The sequence below is a fragment of the Orbicella faveolata genome, unplaced genomic scaffold, assembly GCF_042242905.1.
Source record: "Orbicella faveolata isolate gen_17 unplaced genomic scaffold, um_ofav_v1 contig_24, whole genome shotgun sequence".
In the NCBI taxonomy this organism is placed as follows: Eukaryota; Metazoa; Cnidaria; class Anthozoa; order Scleractinia; family Merulinidae; genus Orbicella; species Orbicella faveolata.
Window position 1 is genome coordinate 27,620,679 of NW_028301552.1, and position 24,760 is coordinate 27,645,438.

Below are 24,760 nucleotides of genomic sequence, written 5' to 3' on the forward strand. Positions count from 1 at the left end.
CCTCGAAGCAAAGTGCCATAAAACATGACTAAATCCTCTAACTTCAAGTACGTAAACCACCGACTAAAGTTAAAGTTGTCAATAACGTTTTCATCCAAGTATTTCGTAAGTGGGGCCTTTATGGTGTGAATCATATTACGAGGTATTTACTTACAGGTCATCGTTGCATGTGTCTGGTTTCTCCATTCGATATCCATCTTTCAACAGGCGAAGCAGCTCTTTGTTGTCGATTGCAGGGTACGGCGTACCACCTGTTGGCATAAAAAAGAAAATATCTCTGAATCCTGTCATGAACTAGCTTCATATGAAAGTAGAAGTGGAATAGAGATTTCCGGACTTGCTAGTTTTCGGACAAAAAGTATTTCATTTTAAGGGCAATTCAGTTCGTGTCTGCCTATTGTCACGTTCTGAAAAAAAAGAGAAAATGACAAATGTGTACCAGATATTCTCTGACAAGAGTGCATGGCTAAAAAAAAAATTAGGACTTTCAGTCAATGTTTAGAAGTGTTACCTAATTGCCAAAACCGTGCACTTATGTGGCATGAGAAGCGTACCCTTTTGCTATTGTTCGTTATTATCTCATATTCTTTATTTCGAGCTGATAAAGCTGCATTTGATATTTCCAGTCAAAACATAATCCACTTTTTTCAACGTACCAAGAGTCACTAGCTCCCAGAGGACAACTCCAAAAGCCCATCTGCGAGGACAAAAGAAGAGCAGTGTAAATCTTAAGCCCCGACCACACTAATGCGTTTTTGAAAATATCCGTTTTCGTCTTAACTAAAGCGAAGCAAAATAGTCTCAACCACACTAGCGTTTTCGTTTTGTTTTCACCTGTCCACACTTGTTCGTTTTCGTATGAAAACGCATACTTTTTGATACGTTTTCGCCTATCGTCCACACTAAAACGCCCGAAAACGTTGATGGAATTTTTCGGCACCGTTTTCACCTAGCCACACCAGCAACGGAGCGTTTTCAAAAGGCTACACTTTTAAAACCGTTTTCGAAAACCCTCATTTTCATCAGTTTTTCCGGTAAGTGCGAGAACACATAAAAAAGTATGCGTTTTTCCCCGAAAATGCATTATTGTGGTCGGGGTCTTAATAAAACGTTTGAATAGAGGTACACTCATCGATACAAAGTTTATGGGCTTACCCTTTGGTCCTACCAAATTTTTAAAATACTTACACGTCACTCTGTGCTGTAAAAGTTTGATCAAAGATGGCTTCGATTGACATCCATTTCAATGGCAGTTTTCTGTTTCTCTTTGCATGGTAAACTTTCTCTTCATACACGTGACGAGTTAGGCCAAAATCTGCCACTTTAGCAATTTTCTTTTCCCCAACAAGGATGTTGCGAGCTGCTAAATCGCGATGGACAAATCCCTTCTTTGTAAGGTATTCCTGAGAACAAATAAATAAAAAATAGTTCTAAAATTGAAAATATAATCAAAAGGAAAAAATCTCCTCAGACACTTAACATGATTCGATTGGCATTGCAATATGCTGGGTAAATGAGACTCGCTGACCTACTTAGCCATAATTCATGTAGTTACTACTACATTCCATCTAAACAATTTTTGCAAATTTTATCAACTCTTGCTTACCATTCCTTGGCTAATTTGCCAAGCAAACGCCATTAAATCTCCTGGAGTTAAGATTTCTTCGTTATTGTCTTGCTCGTCCTCCTTTTCCTGAGTATCTAGGCCTTTGTTTTCCTCGCCAGTTCCAGAACCTTCAGCGTTGTGAGAATTAAAAGATAGAAGTTGGATATTCTCATTCTTTTCTTTTGGCATGTTTGGAGCATTGACGTAGATGCGGTCGTTTTTAGTTGTCTTTCCAAAAAAAAAAAAAAAGAAATAACAAAAGTTATGTGACGATGCAGAAAAACAAACATAAACATAACCAACCAACTAACCGACCGACCGACCCATCGATAAAAAGAACAATCGAACGAACGAAACAAACAAACAAACAAATGGTGAACAAAACAACCAATCAACACAACAAACAAACAAATGAAAAAGCAAGCAAACAAACAAACAAGCAGCTATTCAAATAAAATAATGATAAATAACATGTAAATAATTAATCCCTTTTGCAGTTGTTTTTGTTAAAAAACTTCAACAACATGATGAACTAAAAAGGAAGAGATTAGGTAGATTAGGCGGAAGAGCGCAACTCAGCTGTTGTATATACATGTATCCTAATGCTGTAAAATACAATAATATATATAGTTACAATGAACGATGAACTATGCGTACTAAGCACATAAGAAAAGGAAAAGTATTTGAGATAGATAGATCCTGATAGTTGCGAGACATGGAGTCTGGTAGTTGCATGCGTTTTTTACCTTCACAGATATTCCTGTGGGATTCCCATCGGTAAAATAAGTTTCGCAGTACGTTGAACGGTAAGGCCCTCTAGAATCATCTCCGAGATATTCGTTGACCTAGGATAGCAAATACAAATATGAATAAAATCGTTTACTAGATAGATTCATGTGAAAGAATAAAGTAGCAAAACATGAAGCTGACACCACCTATAACGTAATTATCAATGAAAATATAAAAGGTTATTTAGAACCTTGCTCCTGTGTTTTCTGAGGTAATGTAACAGGTCACCACAAGGAACATATTCAACCAGTAGGAACATTGGCTCTTCCACAGTACAACATCCCAGCATGTTAACAATATTCTTGTGTGATCCCACAGCTTTCATGAGTTGAATTTCCTCGAGAAATTCTCTTCTTTGGTCGCCATCGGCCATATCTAATTCATCAGAGGAAAATTTAAAGATTTTTTTTACATCGGTAAGCACACGATAAGATTTATTGTCTTATTATTTAAAAAAGGTAGGCCTCTTGGAACAAGGCTCTTCTAAGTTACTAGCACAGAGGTTTTGACCTTGACAATGGAAGCTTTTCCCCTGAGAGTTAGTTTTCACCGATCGCCGAACTGAGCTCAAGAAAAGTATGATACGTAGAAATATACATGCAATCATCTGTAACCTACCAGTTGTAACTAAAAGATTAGAAAACAATACATTTGATATACTTACTATGAAGCATTTTAACGGCAACCGTAAACATTTCATTTCCTTTGATGGTTGCAGTTCGTGAGGTGTTCACAGGTGTCTTCCAAGACAGTTTCTGAGAAAGCGGAATATGTTCCTTGAGGGCTCCCTTGTACACCTTACCAAAGGCCCCCTCTCCAAGCTCCTTCTCCAAGGACACTAAATTGCCATCTACCTCCCAGTGATCAATCATTACCGCGTTTTTGCTGGTGAAAACCAAGCAAGAGATAAAATAGTTACTTTATCAGGTCATTCCTATGATTTTGTTTCATGGTGGTATTTGTCATTGACACCAAAAGAATGATCACTGTTGATCAACACTTTACGAATAATATATGTATGTTTGTTATCAGTAATAGTTACGAATTGAAAGTTTCCAGTCTTGTTTTTGTGAAACAAAATAGATTTCCTGGATGCTTGGACATTGGGTCCTAGTCGCTCAGAGAACTGGGAAGTAATAGATCAAACACGAAAGACTGTGTTGACCAAATTTCCAAACACCGAGATAAAGTCGAAAATATGACGCGTATCGAGGTGTTTGGTAATGTGTTAAAACACTGTCTTGGATGTTTGATATATCTCCTCAATCTAAACTAAAACTAAGAAAAAAAACTGAGAAATAAAGTCGTATAATCCTATGCTGATTAAGATCAAACACAGTCACGGTCATGGTTTCCTTTCTTTAAATAAGATGGTATCTGCCGCACTAAAGCTTTGTTTGCTCCTATGCAAAGCAGTTCTTAGCTGCATAGACAGCGATCAGTATCAAGAGAAGATCAAATATCTGTTTTCCTCCACACCCCAGGTAGGGTAAAAGCGAAAAACATGGGGATCAGCCACTCGCGAAAGGTTGATAACTGAATCCAACTATACAAGAGGCCTATTTCGGCCAAACAGAGACGGCCCACAGCCCGATCGCCGCTTTTGCTTTAAAAAGAGTTCTGCTGCAAAGCACGAAAACACTTCACTGGGTTGCATTTCAACGTGTGCTACCTCTGAGGGAATGTACAGTCAACTCTTTTCAAGACAAACACCGTCCGGACTGGCCCCAACTGTTCCTCGAGAGGTGTCCGGCTCATATAGAGTCAATTTGGTTTATTTTGAAGCCTTAAACGAAAATATAATGCTGTTTACCCAGAAACAAGTCCTTTGGCCTCCTTTTTCCTTTGTCGTTCTCTATGGCACCAAACCATCGAGCAGATTACAATCAGGATTAACAGCAGTAAGCCTATGACAAGTCCCGCAATCTCACCAGGAGTCATGGAACTGGATTCCTTTTCACCTGATGAAAAATGTGTGAGTTTTTAACAAGAGCCAAAAGTACCATTCCTATTAATGGAACGGCGCTTCGCATCTCGGCTTCCTTACTGTCGCTTAAAATTAATGACATCTGTTACTTTGTCTCCAGTAGACTAATATTTCATAAAAAAAGAGCGATCTTTGCTAACGTCATTGTTTACATTTTCCTCATAACAGACGACTTTGCACTGAGAAGACATCACGGTAGATACAAATTGACTCCGAGCATCTAAAGAGCTTGGAAAGCTTAGTAATCTGTAAAATTTTGGGTTCTTTGGGTGTAATATTCAAGGAGAAACTGGCTTTCAAAAAATGCAAAATTTCTACGGAGGTGGCAAAAAGGCTAATGAGCTGATACATTCTTTGTAAAAGTTTCAGGTTTTAAACCCACGTCGCACAAGAAGTATTCAAGACGTCGAGCTCAAATTCCTTGATCGTGTCGCCCTTTCAATGTTCAGAGCTAACGTTTTTGTAGTTTGAGCAGCGCCGCTAATGAGACAATATTATGAACAAAGATTCCTCCATACCAATTCTATAAGTTCGTGCTCAGTTTTAAAAACATTAATGTGTGTAACTCCGTATCGCTAAATAATTATCGTTAATAGAACACAACCGAGACTACCCCCAAAACAATAACAGCTGCTGGTTTTTGGCCAAGGACATTTCGATTTCAAATCCAACTGATCTAATCACTAAGACGCCATGTGTTTTTTGGCGAAGAGACATGGGGCCCGTTTCTCGAAGGTCCCGAAACGTTTTTGCACCCGCAAAGCCATAGCAAAATCTCGAACCTTACGATTACAGAGTTGTTTTATTCACAAATTCTTAATATGAGCAGAGGTCCCTTCATACAAGAAGTTTCAGGGGTATGCACTTCTCCGTTTTTAGATACAGATGAACTAAAAATACTTTTACGGGCCCGAAAGGTTTCCGGGGCTTTCGAGAAACGGGCCTATGGGCCGTTAAAAGTTTATTCTACAATTTCGACTGTAAAGAATGCAAATTGACAAGGATATGTAAATTTAAATGGGTTTGTTGCCGTATTTCAGATTGTATGATTTTCCAAAAGGAATTGTTCCTTAGCCGAAAAGCTAAAGATCATACGTGAATATCATTACAATTGACAAAGATAATTCTTCACTGTGAAATTCGCGTGTTCTGAAAAGGGGCAAGAAAATAACAAGTTTATTTTCAATCAAAAAGTTTTTTTAAATTTGTTGATGTTCTGCACCTTTTGAAACCATTTTGTTTGTGCGACGTATGGCAATGAACTGAAAGACGTTTTGTGTGTTTTGGCTTGATAAGAGTTCCTATTGACAGGAACAAGAATTGGACTTACCTATTTCAGCCTTGAGAATAGCAATCGAGGCTTCTCTACCAGTCACCATGTGCACATCAAATACGGGAGTGACCTGAAAACGAAAGACGAAAGATTGAATACTACATACAAACAAGCAGAGGATTTGACACTGTAACGTGGGACGTGGCGGTAGTGGACTTTGTTTAATATGACAAATAATCTCTATTAATGAAATATATCATGCAATTATGAAGTGCGGATAAAGCGTAAGAGAGAAAAATCTCACACTTAAGTTTTTAATTGAGCAAGTCCCTTGCAGACTTTATTTAGTCAGGGTGGCCCCATCAGCCATAGGCTGGTATCAACAGAGTCCCTGATTTCACTGACTGGATCCGTCCTCTTTCTTTCATCGCGAAACGACCAGAAAATGGCCTGCATGCGATCAGAGGTCATCAGTTTGAAAAATGAAAAAAATGCATGGGTGGAGGGGTGGGGGAACTGAACACAAAGGCAATAAAAGAACTAGGTTTTTACATTTTTTCCAGTACCTTAAATTCAATTGCTTTACCCAGCTGAATCCCGTCAATGGTGACGTTTGTGTATTTCTACAGCACAGGTAAAAAGTTAGTACTGTTAGTGGACATAATAGGTGGTTGGAAGTTTTGTAACGATAATACACAATACGACCCATCTTTAGCATTTTATCACATCTATCTCAATGATACTGACGAAGCACGCTTAACAAAAATCTCTCAAAATTTATTGGTGAATAGAATTATTGGCATATGATGACGTCAGAATTGGTTGTCAAGGGAACATCAAAAGTAGTCAAGTGTACCGTATGCAACAGACCTTTGTCAAGGTATTTGAAATCCATGGATACCTCCGAAGAAAAGTCACCTTGAAATTTGTCAAGTGGCTAAGTGTGAAAGTCTGTCTGTAACATTCGCAGATTTCTATATCTTCGCTGTTTAAAAACGCATGCCTTTCATACTTGGCAGTTTAAAAAGTTGAAGGTGATCTTTTCAGAGGTGTCAATAGAATTTTAATACCCGGCCTACAACAAATCTAAACTAATATTACGACAGTGGTCTACTCGTGATCTTTTCGGGCAATCACTTTGACACTGCGCGAAGAACTGATTTCTGAAGCTAACAAAGCTGATTTTTTGCCATTTCTGAAAAGAAGGCGTCAAGTCTTTCTTATTTTTTCATGAATTTAGGCTGGTTCTGAACACTTTTTTTGATAATTGAAATTAATAAATTAATTGTCAACTTCGTGATAAAATGTCAAAAAGTGACACTGTCACTAAGTGGTCATTTGTCTCAATAGGTAAAAAGAAGTTGTACCTTTTTCCATTTTGTGTTGCCAGTGCAAATGATTCTGACGAAATAGAGATGCTACGCTGTTCGTAGGTAGAATCTTTACAGGCTTATTCTAAATATTTTAGCTAAAATAACTTTATGGCCAACTGTAATAGAATACCAAAGATGTAATTCTCTTTTGTGGAAAGCTTTAATTTAAAATTTAAAGAAGGAAAGCGGCGAAATTGTTGGGTAAGCGATCCACCTTGATGAATTTTTCTCATTCAGGACAAAAGCTGTATATGATACCAGCTGGGTTCATTTCCTTGCCGACATTGAGGCTGGATAAGTGTTTTAAAAGTTCCGAGAAGAACTGTTTCACAGATCGTCTCACTTACCGTTGTAAACACGGTGTTGAGATCAATGGCTCGTCGTACTTTATTTCTGACAGGTTTGTCGGTGCCATTGGTTATTTTATAACTGTAATGGTTCACTGCACTGTGGTTGAAAAGTGGTTTTTGCCACGACACTTTTGTGCCGAATAACTCATTAGAACTGGGAACTAGCGCATCGTGGCTCAGTCCAACAACTTTCAATAATTCCTCTCTAGGGCCTGTAAAACGTAAATATAGTAATTTGGAATGGTAAGTTGTACTAAGAATAAATAAAACAAGTTACGGGACATTTAAGAGTCGTTCCACTTTCTCAGTGAGGTGTGTTAATCTTTGTAGTAAATAAATTAATGAATGTAGCAATTTTGAAACTTTTGTTCTCATGAAACAACATTTTTACAGAGTTTTTTGTTTAAGCGACAGTGATATTATTCTAAACCGTGATTTTTTGAAATACCCAGCTTACATTAGAGAAACGATTTGATACATGAAGGCAAGTATCAAGCCGGGTTAACAAACTTAACAACTATGAAGACCAGTTATTAAAAAATAAATTAGTTTTTGAGTCATTGCGATCAATTATCTTTGAATTGCGATGTCAGAAATATGTTCAGCAGGATATGGAAGACGAGTAGAAAATTCACTGCCTTCGTACTCGTTCTTCGAATTTCGTCATTGCAGTAAGTTTTGTATTGCAGCAAGTGCTATCCAAGAGGTGTATCAGTTTTGTATCACAAGCTCACTGCAGTTGAGCTGGCCACTCTTCTTTTCACTCTCTTTCGACTTTCCTCTCCTTTCCTGGTTTTCGTAATAGACCTTGTCTAACTACCTAACCATTATAAATTTGATTATTGTGTTTGTTTTCTAATTGGTCTAGCACATACAACGTGATAAAATCTTGATAACTCACCCGGAGCCATCTCTTCTTGTTGTCGCTTTTTCCCCAATATATACTTGTCCCTGTAAACAGGTGTCACCTACAAAGACAAACTGATCAGTGAAGCGAAATCCTTTATTTTATCTCAGTCTATCAATAACCACAACCTACTATCTTTTCTTAATTGATCTATCTAAAACATCAGGAGGTTATTTTACAGTGTAAAGCTTACCTCGATGATGACATGATCTTGTGGAAGTATTCCTGATAACATAAATATCGTCTCTTTCTGTGAACACGACGACATAATTTTCAATAATTTATTTATTTTTAACTCCTTATAATAACATAAACGTTGTACTTTTCTTATCTTCACCCTGAGTTACAGTTTTCAACTAAAAAAGTAAAGTAATTTAGAGATTATTACATGTAACAACGGGTTATTGCTTTCTTTCGGCGTTCCACCAAAGTAAAATTTTAATAATAGGCTTTGCTAAAATAGTGACACGTTTGATCCTTAAGTAACGAATCCATACAAGACTTGCATTAGCATTTTCGCAGCTTATTTTCTTTACACACTGTCAGTAGTACCCCTCTAATTATCTCTGAATAAATCGAGTTGCCTTCCCCATATTCAACCTTGCATCTCCCGCGAATTGTTTTAGAACTACCCTTGTTAATTTCTTATGTTTGCATCATCTCAATGTCGTAGATGCAGCGAACTTAAAATGACTCGGCACTATAATGACCTAATATTCCGTTGTAATTATATGTAAAGCATTCTGACTGCCAAGTTTCGATATAAGAACTAGCTATGTAAGCTTTGCTTCACGAAGAAAACGCCAAAATTAAGAACTTTAAAGGAGCTACGTCACGATCTGCGCATATTGAAAAGTTTGGCCTCAATTTTTCAAATTCGTTTGTAATCCGTGTTAATCTTCTCCATCCTTAGCCCTCCTTTTTCCTTTATGGTTTACCATTATCTCTTTGGTGTTTTTCTATCTTATTAAACTGTTATTTTCAGGTTTCCTAACATTTAAATAAATTTTATTTGCCACCAAATAAAAGCGTTTATAGCTTCTACCCACGCTCCTGGCATTACTGTAAACACAGTGTTAATTTTCAACCAGGAGTTTAAGATAATGAGGAAAGGCTGGGAGTACTGAAGGGTCGAACTAAATGGGGACGGGGTCACCAAGTACAAACTTGATTGAGCAATAATCAAAAGACCATCACAAGACAATCTTATGACTTCGATGACAATAGCGAATTCATTGGTAATAGTCGCGAGTTTCACTGGAAAATAATTTAGCCTCGCTTTCAGCGATCGGTATAAGACGTGGCATGTTTCTCGAGTTCGTCCTCTTTGTCTCCAGACCTGGCACACTCAGCGAGGTCGACCCTCCTCCTCCCTTCCTCCACCTCAGTTATGTTATGTATTTGTTTTATAGGCACTTCTCCTTTTTTCTCGTGCCCTCACCTTTGCAAGAGGTTAACAAATAATAATTCGTTATATTGTATTTAATATTAGTTTTAATCAACAAATCGGCCATTCTACGTGGCCAAAATTTATCCCAACAACGACTTGTCTGGTTTCGATTTCTTTAAGCGCTCTAGCAAACAAAGCTTGACTGTTGACCTAGAAAATTTGACATAGGTACAGCTTCATAGTTATAATTTCGGAAACAAGGAAAGAAGACATAAAGGTAATTTTGTATGTGGCCAAAATAGCTCAAAATACCGTGACTGAGCTCCTTTAATAAGAAAAGAACTGTATGCACTTACGAATTTATACAACGGTGATATTTATAATCTTATTGCCAATGAGCTTGAGATGGAAAAGAAATTCGTTATGGTTCTGATTATGAAATGATTGTTTATCATTTTCTGTTGCACTCACCACACCGGTTATTATGCATCTCGGGCCCTTGACCAATGAAGAACAAGGAAATTGATCACGTGGGTAGCCAGAGAACCCGTATGACACGTTATAATAAAGCACGTCTCTGTATTGGAATGATGGTGGTTTCCAAGTGAAGTTGACGGCAAATGTGTTAGTTTGTTTGTCTTCAACAAAATCTCCTGTACGCTGCAGTTGCTGTACAGAAATCTCTTCATCATTCGGTACTTGAGGGAGAAAAAACAATTACAGTTTACAAATTTGTATTAAAACATAATTGACAATAATGTGGTTCCATGGTTCTATGGTTTGTTGGTCAGATAGGTATGTGTATTGTACAAACCAGTCTTGATTTTCGAATGGCACCTCACTAATAACATGTAAGCTGTTGTGTTTAGCCTTAAACTTAAATAATCATCCTAACCAACTGTATCGCACCTTCCTAGTCACCTAAAATTATGCCACCGAATTCAAAACCTAGCTGGGTATCCTAGGATAACAGCAAAACGGATGGATGCAATTATAGCACAGTGGTTGAGAGAGATTCCATACTTGCTAGTTGAGAAATTTGTCAACTTGTGTTCCTGTGGACAAGATGGCATTCTAGACTATTTGGCTTGATAGATATGGCTATGCAACAAAAACATTTTTCCGCTGAAATTATTTAATTTTTCATTAGTTTTATTAATGAATTTTCTGGAGGCCTTGGGTTTGTTTGCTATATTCAGTTTGGACGGGTCATCCGTCACACTTGTATAGTCACTAACCTGGCCCATGAATTTTCTTAACAGATGGAACTGCTCGTATTCTGTTGTTGATATACTGCGGTGTCACCTATGAAAAATGATACACACATTCCAGTATCAGTGACCGGTTGACAATTATAAGAGAATCTGGGAATTAACTGAAACGGGTGGAAGAAAAACTGATTATATATTTTATTGAGAGCTGGTTATATTCTACTTTTTTCTCTCGCCAAATATCTTTCTCAATCTATTCCAAAGAAGTATTGCCCTTTACAACATTGATAAATCGTCAAGTGACAGGCGACAGTGAGAAAATCATAAACAACGAGTTGTTGTCTTGAGCTACCAGTATTCTTTTTAACAGTGTTTAGCTCAGTTAAGTAGCACGCGTTCGTAGACCTATAGAAAGCAACATGTGGTTTAAGGCCTTAAAAATATCAATACTTACATTAAACGCCACGGGTTGCCCGTGTGAGATTCCATCAATGTTGAAAAAAGTTTTGCTCTAGAAGAGAAAAAATAAACAACTAAATGAATCAATATTTATTGATAAAGCAATGTAAAGAAAAGTTGGGTTAGAAAAACGCTAAATTAGTAAATAGAATAAGCAGCAAGACTAGAATGAGTAAATACGTAAATTAAATGGACGACTGACTGACTGACTGACTGACTGAATAAATGAATGACTAAATGGATGGGTGACTGTAGACGTACAGATGGATCAACGATCAATCATTCAATCAATCAATCAATCAATCAATCAATCAATCAATCAATCAATCAATTAAGAAATTTCATTTTTTGGCAACCGTCCAATTAGTGAGTTATGTAAAAGAGGCAGGAATTCTCATTAAAAACGAAAAAATGTTACACGAAAAAATTCAGAATTAAATTGCCTTTAAGGTTCATCGAAGATTATTACATTAATTTTCTAGGATAATGTTCTGCAATGAATCAGTACTGTATATGAATTGCAGACAGTCTGAAGTAACTGTATCAAGCGCTCCTGTCCCGGTAAAATTAACTACTTACTGTTTGCGTTCTAGTTTCTTTTCCATTGTCCACGCGATACGAAATCACATAAGACTTAATTTGGCTGTAATTAAACGACGGTTTTTGCCAGGTTACGTTCAGTGAGAATGTCTCAGTTGGAAGTTTAAAGGTGAAGTCATTAAGCACCAGGCTTCTCACCGTGACTTGTGATGGATCAGGATCTTTCAGAAACAATAACATGACACAACTCAAGAAAAAGGTCATAACAAAATTAAAGTTAACTTCTAAAATTTAAACGTCATATATATTCGTCTCTTAGCAACCCTGTTATCGCTGGCTTGGTTTCTGTTGCTTGTTGGGTAATTCCTGTTTAATTTATCAAAAACTTCCACAAGCGTAAAATAGTGACTCGTAAAGTCTACAAAGCTGTGGAATTCATCCCAATAATTTCTCAGGTAAAAAGAAAATCTACACGGGTAATTTCTGTACAACCGTGAAAACTTTGAGCAATTCCAACCTTTGGAGGGTTGTTTTATGGAGATTTAACGGTTCATGTCGTCTCGTCTCTGATATTTCTGTTTCTTTCACAGTTTGGCCTGACTGTTCCGATTTAGCTGATCTTACTAACGGAGTTCGAGGTCCATACTGTAAGTTACAGATCCACTTAATTTTTTCCCCTTCGATTTATGGCCCATGTGCGATTCGCGCGGGCCATGAATCGAAGGAGAAAACAATGAGGATCCGTAAGTTACAGTACGGACCGAGAAGACGAGGTTATCAAGATATTTGTTATATCTCTACTGTGTGTCTGACGGGTTCGGGAACGATTCTGCTCACGCGGAACGGCTTCAAATTTCTGACACAAGTCGAAAGCAAAACGGGTCAATTTGAAATCGTGTTAAAGTCGTTTGCACGTTTTAATACACAACTTAAAATAAAAGAGAGTTAACTTTAACTTGCTATGAAAGTTAACGATACTTGGCGATAAAACAAACAAAGACAACGACAACGACAACGACAAAGACAACTACAAAGACAAAGACAAAGACGAAGACAAAGACAAAGACAAAGACAAAGACAAAGACAAAGACAAAGACAAAGACAAAGACAAAGACAAAGACAAAGACAAAGACAAAGACAAAGACAAAGACAAAGACAAAGGCAAAGACAAAGACAAAGACAAAGACAAAGACAAAGACAAAGACAAAGATAAAGACAACCACAACCACAACGACAACGACAACGGCAACGGCAACGACAAAGACAACGAAAACGACAGCGACAGCGACAGCGACAAAGACAAAGACAACGACAACGACAAAGACAACGAAAACGACAACGACAACGACAACGACAACGACAACAAAAACGACGAGGACGAGGACGACGACAACAACGACGACCACGACGACGATCACGACCACGACCACGACCACGACCACGACGACGATAACGACAGCGACAGCGACAACGACAAACGACAGCACGACGACGACGAGAGCGACAGCGACAACTACAACGACAACGACAACGACAGCGACGACGACGACGACAACAACGACAAAGACAACGACAACGACAGCGACAGCGACAGCGACAGCGACAGCGACAGCAACAAAGACAACGAAAACGACATCGACAACCACAGCCACAGCGACGACGACGACGACAACGACGACGACAACGACAGCGACAAAGACAACGACAACGACAGCGACAACGACAAAGATAACGACAACGACAGAGACAGCGACAGCGACAGCGACAACGACAACGACAAAGACAACGTAAACGACAACAACAACGACAACGACAACGACAAAGAAAACGAAAACGACAACGACAACGACAAAGATAACGACAACGACAGAGACAGCGACAGCGACAGCGACAACGACAACGACAAAGACAACGTAAACGACAACAACAACGACAACGACAACGACAAAGAAAACGAAAACGACAACAACGACGACAGCGACAACGACAACGACAACGACAACGACAACGACAAAGACAACGAAAACGAAAACGACAACGACAACGACAACGACAAAGACAACGACAACGACAACGACAGCGACAGCGACAGCGACAACGACAACGACAACGACAAAGACAACGAAAACGACATCAAGAACGACAACGACAACGAAAACGACAACGACAATGACAATGACAACGACAACGACAACGATAACGACAACGACAACGACAAAGACAACGACAACGACAACGACAACGACAACGACAACGACAACGATAACGACAACGACAACGACAACGACAACGACAACGACAACGACAACGACAACGACAACGACAGCGACAGCGACAGCGACAGCGACAGCGACAAGGACAACGACAAGGACAACGACAACGACAGCGACAGGGACAGCGACAGCGACAGCAACAAAGACAAAGACAAAGACAAGGACAAAGACAAAGACAAAGGGCGGTTTCCATCACAGGCTGCTCAAGCGCGAGATGAGAGGAAATGAAACATACGCGAACGCGACTCTTGCCTTCGAGCGGTGTTGTGTTACAAAGATGCGATTTACAAGGGTTTGTATGGGAACTTTACGGGTTTGCTTTAAATACCTAATATTTAATGTTCTGTGAATAAAACTGACTTACCCTGCTTTCCTGTCGTATGCTGTGTTGTTTCAGGGTGTTTGAGGCCGTTTTGAAGCGTTTTCAGCGAGTTAGCACCATCACCAGCGCTAACTCGCTGAAAACGCTTCAAAACGGCCTCAAACACCCTGAAACAACAAAGAATACGACAGAAAAGCAAGGTTAGTCAGTTTTATTCACAGAACATTAAATCTACGTTTTATTTACATTAATTATTTCCTCTCATCTCGCGCTTGGGCCGCCTGTGTTTCCATTCGAACAAAAATTCTGAAATTTATCAGGTCTATCAGCGTTTTTCACTCTGTTGCAGTCAAGCGGAAAATTCTCTTTCATTCGACTCGGAAAATTTCCAGAATTCACACCAGAATTTTTGGTCGAATGGAGAGCGCCCAAAGACAAAGACAAAGGGTCAGTGGATAGTTCTAACTACTGTATCATATTGCTTGGTCTTTAATCATCGGTCTGTACACCAGAGCACCAGAACATATCAAGCTATTGACAGAATACTTGATGGAGACTATTATTCGGATGATGCACTTCTGAGATCATAATTCTTCTACTTACGGGGAGTAGATATTTCGACTTTTATTTCATTGCCTGGTGGAGTTTTATCCTCAAAGTTCGGTTTAAGCTGGTAGGAATCAAGACAAACATAGAGTCATAAAGGAGCAAAACAATATTGCTACATGAATTAATAACACAAACGGAAACTTCATCGCAAGTAAATATATGAAAGATCATATATTTGAACGAGGTACACAATTGACTTTTGAAATGGTTTTCTGAATTACTAATTTTGAACATAGATCATAAACAAGTCCCTCTTACTCTGATCTCATAAGTTTCTCTGGGCTGCAAAGGTCCTACTAAATATGACGTTACCTGAAATACGAAAACAAAGATCAGCATTATATGCAGACAATGCACGCGTAACCATTCAACAGCTATAAAGAAAATTAAAACGTGTACATAGTTTGTTTTATTAGGTGAAAGAGAGCAAAAATAACCGGAAGGTTAGGTTTTTTAATGCTCGTCAATCAGAAGTTCCACAGAACGTCACGAGTCAAATAAGGAAGCAAATAAACATGTAATTGGCCGGCTTAGGGTTGGTCCGTATAGTGAAAAACTGTGACCGAGGTCTTGAAAATGCGAGGTTTTAACTGCGGCCTCACTATACGGACCGACCCTCAGGCCCAGACGCCGAACTTCTCGTGAGTCGAACCTAATACATTGAATTAAGTACATGAAAAGTTCGGCGTCTGAATCAATTAAGAACGGTCATTTGAATTTGGAACAGCTCGGCCGTTCTTTCCGCCTGGCTCAGGCGGGAATTTCGGCTTTACAACGACTTTGATTCAGACGTCGAACTTTTCATGTGCCGAAACTGATGCATAAATTGTTATAACGTGTTTTATAAGCAGTGCACACTTTCCCTGAAAATTGCTGACATTATGATGTGATATGGTTCACACTAAATTAAAGGAGCTCAGTCACGGTGTTTTGTCCTTTTTTTTTTGGCCACGTACAAAATCTCCTTTAAATGCAAGGAAACCTGAAAATAGTAGGTTACTAAGACAGAAAAACATCAAAGAGATAATAATAAACCACAAAGGAACAAGGATGGTCAAGGATGGCGAAGATTTACACGGATTGCAAACGACGAATTTGAAAAATTTAGGCTGAACTTTTCAAAATGTGCAAACGTAACTGAGCTCCTTTAAGTTCGGCGAATCATTTTAAGTTCGACGTCTGAATCAACAGGCGTACTTTTGATAATTTGGGTCGGTCCAAATTCGAATTAAATTGGGCTCATCCAAAGTTCGGCGTCTTAACTGGGCCTAAGCTGGCCATAACATGTTTATCTTTTTTTCTTGCGGTAAATTGGCGTACAGGTGGGTCAATTTCAGTCGAGTTTACCTCTCTGATCGATGCTGTATTTGAGAATACTTCTGTGGAGTACACTTAACGAATTTTCCTCGCTGTCTGCTACTCAATTTACGTTGGAAAGTCTGATTTCGAGTGATTCGCAACGGCTGACACATTTTTTTTTGTAGTACAACTTCACACTTTGCACGAAATTTCACACCAAAAAAAAAACCACACTTTTGGAGAACTTAACTGGTGAACTAAATGCAACTTACGTAAAGAAGTTCTAAATAAATCTGTTCTTTAATACATCTTTGCTTTTTCTAGTATCTGAGTTACTCGCTCTTTCGCTCGTTAGCATTTTTTCAAGTACGAATGACTTGTAGAAGGCATTTCAATAACAAAGTCGCGTAAACAAACCCACTTGTAAGCCAATTTACCGCAAGAAAAAAAAAGGAGAAAAAACTGTGACCTTGGACTTGAAAATGCTGCCCTCGGGCAGCATTTTCAAGAACTCGGTCGCAGTTTTCTCACTATACGGACCTCCCAGCCGGCCAATAACATATATGTATCAGAAAAGATAACAACCAGAATTAGGTCAAGATTTTCATGCAGGGCAATGTTAGCAAAATGTCCAGCTATGTTTACTTTGCAATTTGTTTAATTTATGATTACCAAATCGAAGTCACATATGAACGATATACTCAAACCGAGGTTGCCAAAATCAACCTCGTTCCCAGGGCTTTTTCCTTAGAGAAGACTGGGAAAGGGTTGTTAACAAATTATCTCTTCAAGGCCACGATTTCAAGGCCTGACCGTGCACTGATTCACGTACATTGTCCTGATTAGGACCTCACAACAGTGGCCAGCTAATTAAGCCCCGGGTTTGCCACTAAAATGAAAACACGAGGAGCAGGAAAGATCAGCGAGTGTTAAAGTGCCTATGAAGTAAAAAATAATTGCTGCTGATTTGAAAGGCTTTTCAAAGTAAAGAAGAATGGCGTTCTCCTTTTTGGAATATCTTTTTTCGTTTTAGAGATATTCACGTTTTTGTATTATAAGTGATGACGTCATAGGTGGTTCCACTAAAACAATTCAATACTCAATCAAGAATATCTCTAGAAATATTAAAGCAGTGTTCTTTAAACTTGGCACCAGAAATGTACATCACAAAATAAACAAAATGACACCCGTCGTGCCGTTGCCATGACAACAGTTATGCCGCTGGTCTCGTTTTAATTAAAACTAACATTACCAGATTTTATCTTAAACAAGGATCATCCACTCCCAACAATCTAATGGGGAGAGTTAAGACAATATGGGAATCATGTGTGTTCCCAGCAAGACCCTCTGTCCCTTTTCGAAGGGTTGCAAACTGGCATATTTGGTTTTTCACCGAAAGAGACTGGAGCCAAAAGTGTTGCCATGGCAACAACACAGAAGGTGTCATTCTGTTTCTTTTGTGATGCACATTTGTGGTGCCAAGTTTGAAGAACACTGCTCCAATATTTCTAGAGATATTCTTGATTCAGTGTTTTACTGTTCAAGTGGAACCACCTATGACGTCATCACTTTCCTCATTTGCACAATACAAAAACGTAAATATCTCTAGAACGAAAAAAAATATTCTAAAAAGGGAAACGTCATTCTTCTTTACTTTGATAAGCCTTTCAACTAAGCAGCAATTAATTTTTACTTCATAGGCACTTTAATAGTCATGGTATTTTGAGTTATTTTGGCCACGAAAAAAACTCCTTTTAAATTGAAGGAAAACTGAAAATAGTAGCTTACTAAGATTGAAAAACATCCGAGACATATTGATAAACCATGAAGGAACAAGGATGGTTAAGGATGGAGAAGATTAACACGGATTACAAACGACGAGCTTGAAAAATGTAGGCTAAACTTTTCGAGAAGCGCAAACCGTGACGTAGCTCCTATAATCGAGACAGGCAGTGAAAGAAGAAAGGGAAAAAAAAAATAGCTTACGTAAGATTTTCGAGGTATAGCAGAGAATTCACTTCGTTTTCGCCAGATGACATTGTAAGACTGAACTCGTTTATAGGGGTAGATGGGTGGATCCCATGTTACATTGATAGTGAATGTGTAAGCATCATCTATGGACATCACAGTGTGGTTGACGTTTCTCACTTCTCTGTAATCGTCTGGGGAATCAGGAGGATCGACTGCAAAGCAAAGACACTTAAATCTAAGTACGTTGACAATTCCAACCTTGCCAGCGACAGAAACGTTCCGGCGAGGTGGATTGGAACCGAGTCAAGTCAAGTCTAGACAAGAAGACACAAGAATGTAATACAGAGATAATGAAAGTCTATCTTACACTTGTAGCATAGGTCTTTGGGATAACTGGAGATATTTCTGCAGCCTGTGAGAAAAGAAAACAATAGACCTTTTTTTCCTCTAGAATAGACTAGTTTTCCTCTAGTTAGGACATACTGTTTTGTTCGCAGCCTGGCCCCTGGAGACTAGTCACGTAGCTAAATTAGCCACTCTGGATAAATAAAGCTTACCTACCTAACTAATCTGAGATTGGTTTCGACCTCACCATTATGTTTAACTTAGGACTTAAAGTTAAATATTTGCACGGCTGCAGCTGTTTCCTTCTCAGAAAAGAGGCTATTCTAAGACCGGTTATTCTGATAAGCTCTACCGATCTTAGTGATCACTTAGCTTGGGAAATTAACGTTTCAGTCAGTTCTTTTGATTCGAGTTTCACTGAAAACCAATAATTAACCTGGGATGGTTCACAATGAGTTTCTGTAGATACACAAAACAAAGTCGGACATTTTTTTGCTGCTGTATTACCAACTCCCAACATGACCAGCTTCCAGTTGGCTTTATAGCTAAGTTGGTAGAGCAATGCCCCGGTATCGCAGAGGTCATGGGTTCAAATCCCGTTTGTAGTTACCTGAGCTCTGTACGTAACTGTTATGATTTTGCAGTTATGCCTGTAACGGTATCGCTATGTCTTACCAGGATATTCATAAGTAATCATTGTTACACTGCTAGGTATACACTGAGACAGCGCATAAACCTGCAATGAAAATATTCCTCTGGTTATTGCACGTTCTTTTCTCTCGCTGTGTTTACATCACCGAAATTACTAAGCAAAATGTGTAAGGTAAGTTCAAGGCTATGTCGGACCAAGTGGCCCATAGAGGCGGTGCTTATCTCAGTTTCTGTAACACTAAGCGACAATCGCAGGGTTACCACTCAGCATTAAATTTGTCGTTTGCCTCTAAAGTCAAGTGTCTTGCCCAAGAACACAACGGAATGAATCTTGCCGGAGCTCGAGCCCGGACTGCTCGATCCAGAGGTCATCGTGCCAGCCATTGCTCAACCGCGCCTCCACAATGTGTAAGATAATGATTTCCAAAATGAGAAAGTCTCTCTCTGGTCTCTTCCAATATTTACTGAAATTTCCTGACATGATTTGGTCAAATGATGAGGCAAAGTTAAGAGAGTTGGTGAATGGTTCTATTCCTGCCTCGATCGTAATGGCGAACATTCAAAACAAAATTATGCTTAATATGGGCAGTATTCTCTCAGACGAACCATCTGAATGCAATAGTCACACTAAACATTTAGAGATGTGTGGCGTGACCAAATGCGTTGCGTGACCAAATATGTGGTGCGTCCACTCAGATGTTTAGTAGGGAGAACCGTTAAATTTAAGTCTTACAAGTTATTTGTTCATCATCGAACCCTTGCAACATAACATAACAAAAATACATCAGCGTGAGGAGATCAGTCAACCAAGCCAAATGTCAAAACAAAATGTACCATGGATTATATACCCTCGTGAAAATGACATCCAGTGTTAACACGTAACCTTGACTTGTCTTAGTACAAACTCTAATTTGCATTTCAACTGAAATTAACCTGACAGCAATCATTTTTCAATCTTGCTGAATAAAGATATTCAGAGTTATTTTTACCTTTAACGTGTGGTTGCATTTCTTTATTTCTTCATCAATGTTGATAGATCCACTGGGTTGCGGAGACTGCAGAAAAGATGTAAGAAGATATGAATAACATTGCTAAAGTAACAGCACTCCCACCTTGGTTAGTCCGTATTTGTTTAGAGTAAATTAGGACAAAATATTGGCAATATCATTAGACTGTATGCTGGACATTGACTAAGGAACAAATCATGGCATTCCTTACTTGTACAAATCCCATTATACACCTCTTTTACCCCCCAAAATTTTGCATAATCATTGTCTGCAATTTCTCCTGGGACCGGAAGATGTCCCAAGAGAAATCTAAAACAATGCCTGTGCAATTTTTTGGGGGGATTTTGGGATTTGTGCAACTAGAGAATGTTGTTAATCTTGTCTGGAATCATTTGCCCTTGGCCAACTTACAAGATCGCATTCTTTCTTGTTTGTTAGATAGTGTTCTGTTGTTTTGTACGTGATATCTGCTTAACACAATACTGGTCGTGTTCAAAGTCAAATGACACTTCTTAATAATTCTTTAAAAATTTGAAGACCCAGTTTTGGCCAGGGTGCATTGCGCACTGTACAGCAATGGAAAACAATAGAAACCTCGCTATCATGTAAACCAAAAGACCAATAGACGCGGGGAAAAGCGCAATGGTCAATCCTGGGTATTTAAAAGAATTCACCCATAAAGAAGTCATAAAATGTAAAACAAAAAGCTGGTATGGATGGTTGTAACTAAAAACAGTTGAAACAAATTAGTTTTTGTAATAATCTAATAAATGATTCAATTATATTAAGCTAGACGACAGTAAAGAACAAGTTTCAGCTCTAGATTTAATCAAAACTTGATGAGGACTGGGTTCCAGTCTTACGCAATTTTCTCTTTCTCAAAGTCTTATTGAAATCCTCAACATTGCAGTATTGATAAGTGGAGAGGAAGACGTTCGATTTTTTACGATTAAGAATTAATTCAAAAAGTTTGTGCGCAATATATGGGAAAAAAATGCGAAAAAACCTCAGCAGTTTTCCCTGGTGTCAGTTACCGGGACGACAATGGGGATCAGGTTCAATTTCGGCTGCTCTCTTGAGTCCGGTTTACGTTCCTCCCCGAGAAGAAAGGGAGAGCTCCTTTCCCGAACAGCGGCTGGTAATAGAGCCTTGGTGGAGATGTGAGATCTTCACTTACCCCGGTTGTTGTCCAAAGCGGAGAAACGGGGGCAGTTTGAGAAATACATAGGTAATCCCAGATCATAGCGTAGCTTGAAACATGTTGAGATTCTAATTAGAAGACAAAAAAAAAAAAAAACAAAAAAAAAAAAAAAAAAATAGAAAATAAGAAAAACATGCTTGGATTAAAGACATAACTGAGGTGGAGGGGGGAGGGGTGAGTCATAGTTCCAGGCGTTCCTAATGGAGAACGTGGGAACTGGGGATGAGAATTATGACAGCTCGTGTTCTCGCTCCTTGGAATGAGTGCTCGCTCTTCAGTGCTCGCTCTGCAGAATGCTGCGTTTTGTGAGGAAAGCTTTGCAAAGAACCACGCCTTATATCATCTCAAAAACTACGTAAACAGTGACAAAACTATGACTACCGACTTAACGAAAAACTGTGTTGCTCAGACGAACACCTTACATGTTGAAAAAAAAACTACATGAACAGAACCTCGATGGTGAGACAAACAACATGAAACTGGATAAAGAGGATATTCAACGAAGCTAAAACAATTTTATTTTGTTCGATAGTTGTAAAGTACGATAATTTGATATTGCGAAACGAACCGAGTTAACGATCTTAGAGCATCTAGCTCTCTATCTCTATCTCTCTATATATCTCTTTATGCCATAAGGCACATAAGGCTTTGACATTCTCTTTCCAACCACTACGGTTTGCTGCGAGGTTTCTGACATTCGCTCATGACTGCCACCCAGCTGTTTTCCTTTCATCTTCAACCATTCTCCTCCATGTTGTTTTGGGTCGACCAGGCCTTCTTTTCCCTTCTGGCCTCCATTCCAGAGCTGTGACGCATGTTCCTCTTTGTCTTTCCTAATTATATGTCCAATCCAATTCCATCTTCTACGTCTGATTTCATCGCTCGTTCTGTTCACTCCTGTGTTCTCCTGAATTTGTTGGTGGGAGATGGTCTGAGGCCACCTTATTCTTAAAATCCTCTTCATGCACTTGTATTGGAAACCGTCCAGCTTCTTTGCTTCTGTTTTCGTAAGTTTCCAAGCTTCACAGCCATACATCAAAACTGACCTAACAATTGTTTTAAACAATTGTACCTTCGTCTTTCTGCCAATCTCACTGGTGCCCCATATTCTTCGCATCCTATAAAAAGCCTGTCTAGCTTTACTCAGCCTATGTTGTATGTCCTTGATTGTTTCACCTTCTTTGTCCAGCAGTGCGCCTAAGTACACAAACTCTTCCACCTCTTCTACCTGTTCACCGTTAATCTCTATTCGTTGGTCGTTTTTGGCATTCACCCGCATGACTTTTGACTTCTTTGCATTGATCTTAAGACCGACTCTTGCAGCTTCATCGGCTAGTCTGTTGGTCTTATCTCTTATGTCGACGTACCTAGACGACAACAAAGCGATGTCGTCTGCAAAGTGTAGGTCTTCTAAGATCGAGGTGAACTTCCATCGTATACCAGTTCTTCTACCTTCCGTAGTTCTGCTCATGACCCAGTCAATTACAAGTAGAAATAGGAGACCAGACGTGACACAACCTTGCTTTACTCCTGACTGGACTTGAAACCATTCTGTTGTTTCACCCTCATCTAGAACTGCACACTCAAAGTTGTTGTGCATCGCCTTCACCAATTCGATGAGCTCTTCTGGGATTCCTCAGGATGTTGTCGACACCTTTTTTGATTCTACTTATCAACACTCTTCCAGAGATCTTACTGATGACTGGTAACAGTGTAATACCTCTCCAATTCGTACATTCGCGAAGGTCACCCTTCTTGGGTAACTTTACTATCAATCCTCTATTCCAACTTTTTGGTGCTACACCCTCTTCCTTCACCTTGTTAAACAGTTTTGTTAGTTCCTGCGTTCTCTCATCTAAATCTGTTTTTAGAAGTTCGGCTACTACGTTATCGAGTCCAGCTGCCTTTCCATTTTTCGTTGCTTTTATAGCACTTTTCACTTCGGTTGGTCGAAATGGTCCAATATCAAATTCTCCGTCATTTTGCCTTCTTTCCATTTCACGCGGCTGAATGGGCCTTTCAGGTGGGTTTTTGGTGAGTACTGGGTCAAAGTGTTCTTTCCATATCTTCAGTCTTCTGCTCCCCTCATTTGTCGGTCTTCCGTTTTTATCGTTTACTGCTGTACTCACTCTTCTCGTCTCACCCGTCAAGGTCTTCACTGTTCGATGTAATTCCCCAGTTCTTCCATTTTCTGCCCCTCTCGCAGCATTTCCTGCCATCTCATTCAACCAGCGCCTCTTGTCTTCACGTGCAATCCTTTTCACTTCCCGGTCCTTTCCCTTATACTGCTCCTTTATTCTTTGTTTGACTCTTTCTGAACGTGTACTTTCAAGCTTCAGTTTAAGTTGTCTCCTTTCTTCTACTTTCTTCCACGTTCCTCCGCATAACCAGGGTTTGCTTGCCCTCTTGGCTGTCCCTAGTACCATTTTGGCAGTTGCAACATAGATATTCTCCATTCTGTTGTTCGTTTGATCGGCATTTTCTTCTTCTTCCAATCCCTCTAGGGCCTGGAATCTGTTTCTGACCTCAATGTTGTATTTGTTGCGTATTTCTTCATCTGTCAGCTTTTGCATGCCAAATCTTGTTCGACCTTCCTTTTCCCTTGGACTTCTCTTTAACTTCAGCTTAAGCGTAGTCTCCACTAGGTAATGGTCACTTCCCACATCTGCGCCTCGCCGAACTACAGTGTCCATAACTGATGATCTGTATTCCTTAGCAATCATTGTGTGGTCTATCTGGTTTTTAGTTCTGCCGTTTGGTGATGTCCATGTTGCTTTATGAATCTAGCATCTAGCTAGTTTTTCTTAATTTCTTAAGAAGGCAAGTCAAGCTGGCCAAAACCTCGGTTTTATATAAAATTAATTTTAACCTCGGAAAGCGGAGTCCAGAAAAACACAAATCAATTTTTGATTTTAAAGATGAGAGGTGAAAGTTTTAGAGACCCAGTTAGAGTTAGTCATTAGTTCTGAAGGGAAACATTGTATTTAATTACTGTTAAATACGTCATATATTTTGTTTCTAAATACACAATACATACGTTCTGGTGGAGCCCAAGACACCGTCAACTTCAGTTTACGTTGCGAACGAGCACTTTCATATTCAAAACTTGGAGGTGTTATGTTACTGACTGGAGTAGGCTGCGGCAGGGCTGAAAAATAACGAAGAAAGGCTGTGAGCAGTTTTCCTTCAGTAGTCCT

The 24,760-nt window shown here is 39.1% G+C and overlaps 1 protein-coding gene across 9 annotated transcripts in view; it reads right to left on the minus strand.

The window, feature by feature from the left end:
* The window catches only part of LOC110065300 (uncharacterized), a 64,356-nt gene that overhangs the window by 1,549 nt on the left and 38,047 nt on the right, over window positions 1–24,760 (minus strand). For all 9 annotated transcript variants that reach the window (XM_089292999.1, XM_089293001.1, XM_089293000.1 and 6 more), the window contains 25 exons: window positions 24,601–24,711; window positions 21,540–21,631; window positions 20,345–20,410; window positions 19,380–19,440; window positions 18,727–18,771; window positions 18,375–18,571; window positions 15,348–15,401; window positions 15,084–15,150; window positions 11,925–12,106; window positions 11,341–11,397; window positions 10,914–10,980; window positions 10,147–10,373; window positions 8,479–8,535; window positions 8,280–8,346; window positions 7,376–7,590; window positions 6,222–6,278; window positions 5,713–5,785; window positions 4,209–4,356; window positions 3,060–3,280; window positions 2,586–2,770; window positions 2,353–2,451; window positions 1,607–1,834; window positions 1,189–1,403; window positions 657–697; window positions 155–251 (listed from right to left, as the gene is read on the minus strand). In XM_089292999.1, coding sequence (XP_089149125.1) covers window positions 155–251; window positions 657–697; window positions 1,189–1,403; window positions 1,607–1,834; window positions 2,353–2,451; window positions 2,586–2,770; window positions 3,060–3,280; window positions 4,209–4,356; window positions 5,713–5,785; window positions 6,222–6,278; window positions 7,376–7,590; window positions 8,280–8,346; window positions 8,479–8,535; window positions 10,147–10,373; window positions 10,914–10,980; window positions 11,341–11,397; window positions 11,925–12,106; window positions 15,084–15,150; window positions 15,348–15,401; window positions 18,375–18,571; window positions 18,727–18,771; window positions 19,380–19,440; window positions 20,345–20,410; window positions 21,540–21,631; window positions 24,601–24,711 — 2,929 coding nt within the window. The remainder of the gene's footprint in view (window positions 1–154; window positions 252–656; window positions 698–1,188; window positions 1,404–1,606; window positions 1,835–2,352; window positions 2,452–2,585; window positions 2,771–3,059; window positions 3,281–4,208; window positions 4,357–5,712; window positions 5,786–6,221; window positions 6,279–7,375; window positions 7,591–8,279; window positions 8,347–8,478; window positions 8,536–10,146; window positions 10,374–10,913; window positions 10,981–11,340; window positions 11,398–11,924; window positions 12,107–15,083; window positions 15,151–15,347; window positions 15,402–18,374; window positions 18,572–18,726; window positions 18,772–19,379; window positions 19,441–20,344; window positions 20,411–21,539; window positions 21,632–24,600; window positions 24,712–24,760) is intronic.